The sequence below is a fragment of the Medicago sativa genome, chromosome 2 (assembly GCF_051527215.1).
Source record: "Medicago sativa cultivar Bolivia chromosome 2, Bolivia_mono, whole genome shotgun sequence".
Classification (NCBI taxonomy): domain Eukaryota; kingdom Viridiplantae; phylum Streptophyta; class Magnoliopsida; order Fabales; family Fabaceae; genus Medicago; species Medicago sativa.
The window spans coordinates 52,216,013-52,221,008 of NC_140750.1; the positions used below are offsets into that span (position 1 = coordinate 52,216,013).

Here is a 4,996-nt window from a genome sequence, read left to right on the forward strand (position 1 = left end):
GGTTGACCACAATACACATTCGTGATGGCTTGGTGGGTTTATGCTTCGCGAGAAATAGCATTTTAGTTTTATGATATTATAAAAATAAAAGAGATAAACTAATTATAGGTAAATACTAGTAAATAATTTATTAATAGGAGAGAAATTTGTTAGCAGCAAATATAGAACTCTAAATCTCCTCAAAATACACCTCCTTTCAACTTCCCTATACAACATGAGTATAGATATTTTTGCATATAAAATCAAGAAATAGAAGTTAGTATAAATATAGAAAAACAGATATAATAGATGCTTAAAAAGAAAGGCTAAAACAAAGGTCCTACACTTTTTGTTCTGTACCTCTCAAAAATCTCATCACATTTATTTATTTATATATATGAATATATCTGTCGTTTGTGTTTTACAGCCTCGACACACCTCAAATAGTAAAACACAATCTATCTCTCTAATTTCTAGCCTCTTTCTTCTCTCTCACTATTTTCTTACCCTCTTATTCACAATTTCATTACAACCCTTGAATCACAAGTACAAATATTCATATCTCTATCACAATCTATCTCTCTATATCATTGTCACATTTTTACATACATACAAACATAAATATCTAATATGCAAATGAAGAGGAAATTGATGCAATGGAGTACACAAATTCTCATGACCCTTTTATTGATTCAAATCATTCATGTTCATAGCATCAACAACGAGGAAGATCATGAAGAGCATGAGAATATGGAGAAGATGAGTCTAGAACTTATCCATAGGCATGATTCAAGATTTCTTGGGGAGATAGATCAAGTTGAAGCTATAAAAGGGTTCATCAAAAGGGATATATTTAGAAGGGAAATGATGGATCAAAGAATAGGAATGAATTATCAAGGTGGTCATGGTAATAATAGAAGAAAAGACATTGAAATGAAACAAGATTTTGAATTTTCAATGCATTCAGGAAGAGATGTTGAAATTGGTGAATATTTTGTTGGTGTTACAGTTGGAACACCAGGGCAAAAGTTTTGGCTTATTGCTGATACAGGAAGTGAGTTAACTTGGTTTAAATGTATGAGAAAGGTTCATCATAATCACCAACATAAACATAAACATAATAAACATAAAGGAGGGTCAAAGACAAAATCAAGAACAAAATCTCATACAGCAAGAAGAAGAAGGGCTCATTCTCATAATCCTTGTGATGATATGTTTTGTCCTCATCGTTCTCATACATTTCATCAAATTTCTTGTTCATCTAAAATGTGCATTGCTGAACTTCCTTATAGTTTGACTGATTGTCAAAGTCCTTCTGATCCATGCCTTTATGAAGTCAGGTTTGTTTATTTTCTTCCCTCTTTTTTCATGTTTTATTTTTTGCTAGAAAATTGTTTTGTGGGGTGTTGGAAAAAATTAATTTTGTTTTGTTTTGATGGTGAATTTTAGCTTTTTGTTGCAAGTAGATTAATAGGATTGTTTTGGAGAACAAAAAATTAGAAGATTTTTAGGCAGAAACTTTTCAGAAAAAGAAACATTAACAAATGTTTTACAAATGCTTGTTAATGTTTCTTTCTCTGAAAAGTTTCTGCCTAAAAATCTTCTAATTTCTTTGTAAAAGTTTCAGAGAAAGAAACACCACTACTAATTCATCCTTTCCATCCACGTGACACATTTGTAAAACATTTGTTCCAAAATAAATTACCATTTTGATTTTCAAGACAATACTAGTGTTAATTATTTGTTTCTAAATCTATATTCTGATTAATATTCAATTCATCCATCTCAATTCAATATATTTAAGGGTCATGCTCCAATACATATTAATATATCTCTATATTTAACTATGCTTCTATGGAAATTTAAGTTTTTACTTTTTGCTTTTTCATGGAAACAAGTGTTGCTAAATGAATAGAGTGTGTGACAGAGAGAAAAGATGAGAAATTAAAGGCTATCTTTTTTTTTTTTTTTTTGAAACAATTAAAGGCTACCTTTTTGGACCTCAAATTTACCTTCTCTTTTTGTGGGAAAGGGAGATCACAAATTAAGACAGTTGGGGAGGAGCATGTAATTAAAAGAAAAAAAGTAATAAATAATCAAAGGTATAATAGAAAAAATAACATTAATGTTTTGTTGATATTGTAAAACGACTATAATTTAATACAAATTTTTTTCTCTCCAAAACCACTTACTCCCTCCGGTCCTATTTATAAAAAATATTTGACTTTTTTGATTCATTGCATAAATGATAAATTTGGTCTATATTCTAGACAAGATAAATCAATTACTCAATGAATCTAAAAAATCAATTTTTTCTTATACGTAGAACCGAAATGAGTATAATGTGAGACAGAGGAAGTTATTAGTAGTGGTGTTTCATTTTTAAAAACCAGCCAAAATACTCGGAACATGTCTCTTTTAATAGATAGTTGAACTTAATTTCATTTTAATATTATTCTATTCCGTTTTGACTATGTGTTACAATTGAGCATTTCATTGTACCAAAAAATAAATAAAAAAATTAAGCATTTCATGACATTACTCTAGCCACAAGACATATCCAAAGATTTCAATTTCAATTGGTTGGTTTGTTTATAAGGTTCAAATTGTACCAAAATTAATGTGCACTTAAGAGAGCAGAACATTGTCTAGTACGGCAACGTATTTAGAGTTCTGATAGGAGTAATGGTACATTGATAATAGACTGTTTATACCCATCAATAATCAATGTGTTTGATTATATGGTTAAATAAGTTTTTTGTCCTTGTAAATATAGCGAATTTTGATTTTAATCTCTAAAAAACTAAATGGAAGGTTTTCATCCTCACATATATTGACTTATATTATATTTTAAAAACAATTTTTTTTTTAATTCCTTGATGCTCATGAGACATTTGGTAAGAGGACCTTTAAAAAAGTACTCCTCATACACATACATTACCACAAAAAGATGACCCAGCAACCATTCTTTCCAGCATCCAACCATTGGTTATAAATGAGAATTAATGTTGGTAGGTAACATCACATGTCCCACATTTCTTCATTCAAGGCATGCAGGAACATCAGTCTCTTTGTTAAATCTGTGCCAGCAATTAGCCCAACCTTTTACCCTGTTCACCTTGACAACTATATCTAGATATCCTTCACTCCTTTCAAACTAAAATTGAAAAAACAAAAATTATCAAAAGTTTGATAAATGAATTGGTACAATTTTTAATACATAGTTTTCATCTTTAGTACCTTAATATTTGTCCTTAAATTTCTCATATTTATTTTAGGTCTTACTAACCAGTACTCTATGATTAATGTTCAATTATTGACTTTTTTTCTGAAAAATCTTATCTTTGACAGCTATGGTAGTGGAATATCATCTGCTGTGGGATTCTATGGCACTGACACAATATCAATAAACCTAAGCAATAAAAAGATAGGAAAGCTTCAAAATCAAACAATTGGATGCACACAATCAGTGATAAATAGTCCAGGTTTCCCATATGAAAATGTTGGTGGAATATTAGCCTTAGGCTTTAGACACCATTCATTTGTTGACAATGCTGGTCTAAAATTTGGTTCAAAATTTTCCTATTGTCTTGTTGACCATTTGAGCCACAAAAATGTTTCAAGCTACCTAACATTTGGAACAACTCCAAAAGTCAAATTGTTGAGTGAAATCAAAAGAACAGATATGCTTTTGTATCAACCATTTTATGGTGTGAATGTTACCGGCATCTCCGTCGACGATCAAATGCTGAAAATCCCACCAAAGGTTTGGGATTTTGAAGCTGGTGAAGGGATGATCATTGACTCAGGTTTTACCTTAACTGCACTTGTTCTTGAAGCCTATTATCCTGTTGTAGAGGCATTGAAAAAATCTTTGCACAATGTGAAAACCATTAATGATCCAAATAATGGTGGTTTGGAAGTTTGCTTTGATGCAGAAGGTTTTGATGAGAGTATTGCGCCTAGGTTAGTGTTTCATTTTGGTGGAGGAATAAGGTTTGAACCACCAGTGAAGAGTTACATCATTGATGCTGCACCAAAAACAAAGTGTCTTGGATTTTTGCCAGTAAATGGAACACGTAATTCTATTATTGGTAATATTATGCAGCAAAATCATCTTTGGGAATTTGATATTTATAAAAACACTATTGGTTTTGCTCCTTCTCCATGCAACTAGAGAGTTGTTCTTGTATTGAATCTTTTTTCTTATTCTCATGGAGAGAGATTACATTTTGTGTATTTGATTGAATTGGATTATTATTCTTTAGATTTGTTGTTTTTTTTTTTTGTTGTTTTTCAAATGTTGTGTAATATATTACATGTAAACATGTATCATAAATCTAATTAGAGTTTCTCTGATGTTAATGATTCAATGGTATGGGTATGTTGTTGCATCCATACAATGAAAAAGTGGTTATTTGGGCATAGTAAGTGCAATCAGGGGTGGGAATATGTCAGGTCAGGTCAACTTTTGAACGGCTAAAGCTTGACCTACAGAAAATTTGCAGGTTCAAGTCTGGTCTATTGTCATAGTAGACCTTTTTTCTTGGACTGTCCTAATTTATTTAAAAGTCTGGCCTAACTTGAAAGTCTATTCGCAGACTTATTTCATGTTAAGACCATTAAATAATTCATTTTACTTATTTTGAAGTAGGCTAAACATATCTTGAAATCTATTTAAAAACCTAGTTCACCGTAAGGTGTGACTATCACTATGAGGTCTTAAAATCGTATTTCATTATAAGGCTTTAAAACCTATTTAAATAGTCCATTGCTTGAGTTTTATGTTTAATATAAATAAATTTTTTTTTTTAATAGATATGTATGAACAAACCGACCTATTAGGCTTCAAAGCTTTTTAAAAAACCTAAGTTTAGACTTTTTAATAAAATAACCAGACCATATCAGACCTATACAAGTCAGACCATAGACCCCTATATATTGGCTTAACCTATTCTCATTCCACCTAAGTGCAATGTCCGATTTATATCATATATTTAGAGGATATATATATATT

The 4,996-nt window shown here is 30.6% G+C and overlaps 1 protein-coding gene across 1 annotated transcript; it reads left to right on the forward strand.

Annotated features, from left to right (window-relative positions):
* Nucleotides 1-402: 402 nt before the first annotated feature.
* Nucleotides 403-4,338, forward strand: LOC146948784 (aspartic proteinase NANA, chloroplast-like). Its single transcript, XM_085744989.1, has 2 exons — nucleotides 403-1,319; nucleotides 3,331-4,338. Exons 1-2 carry the CDS (start codon nucleotides 610-612, stop codon nucleotides 4,154-4,156), a joined length of 1,536 nt encoding a protein of 511 aa, XP_085601115.1. The 5' UTR covers nucleotides 403-609; the 3' UTR covers nucleotides 4,157-4,338.
* The last annotated feature ends 658 nt before the right edge of the window (nucleotides 4,339-4,996 follow it).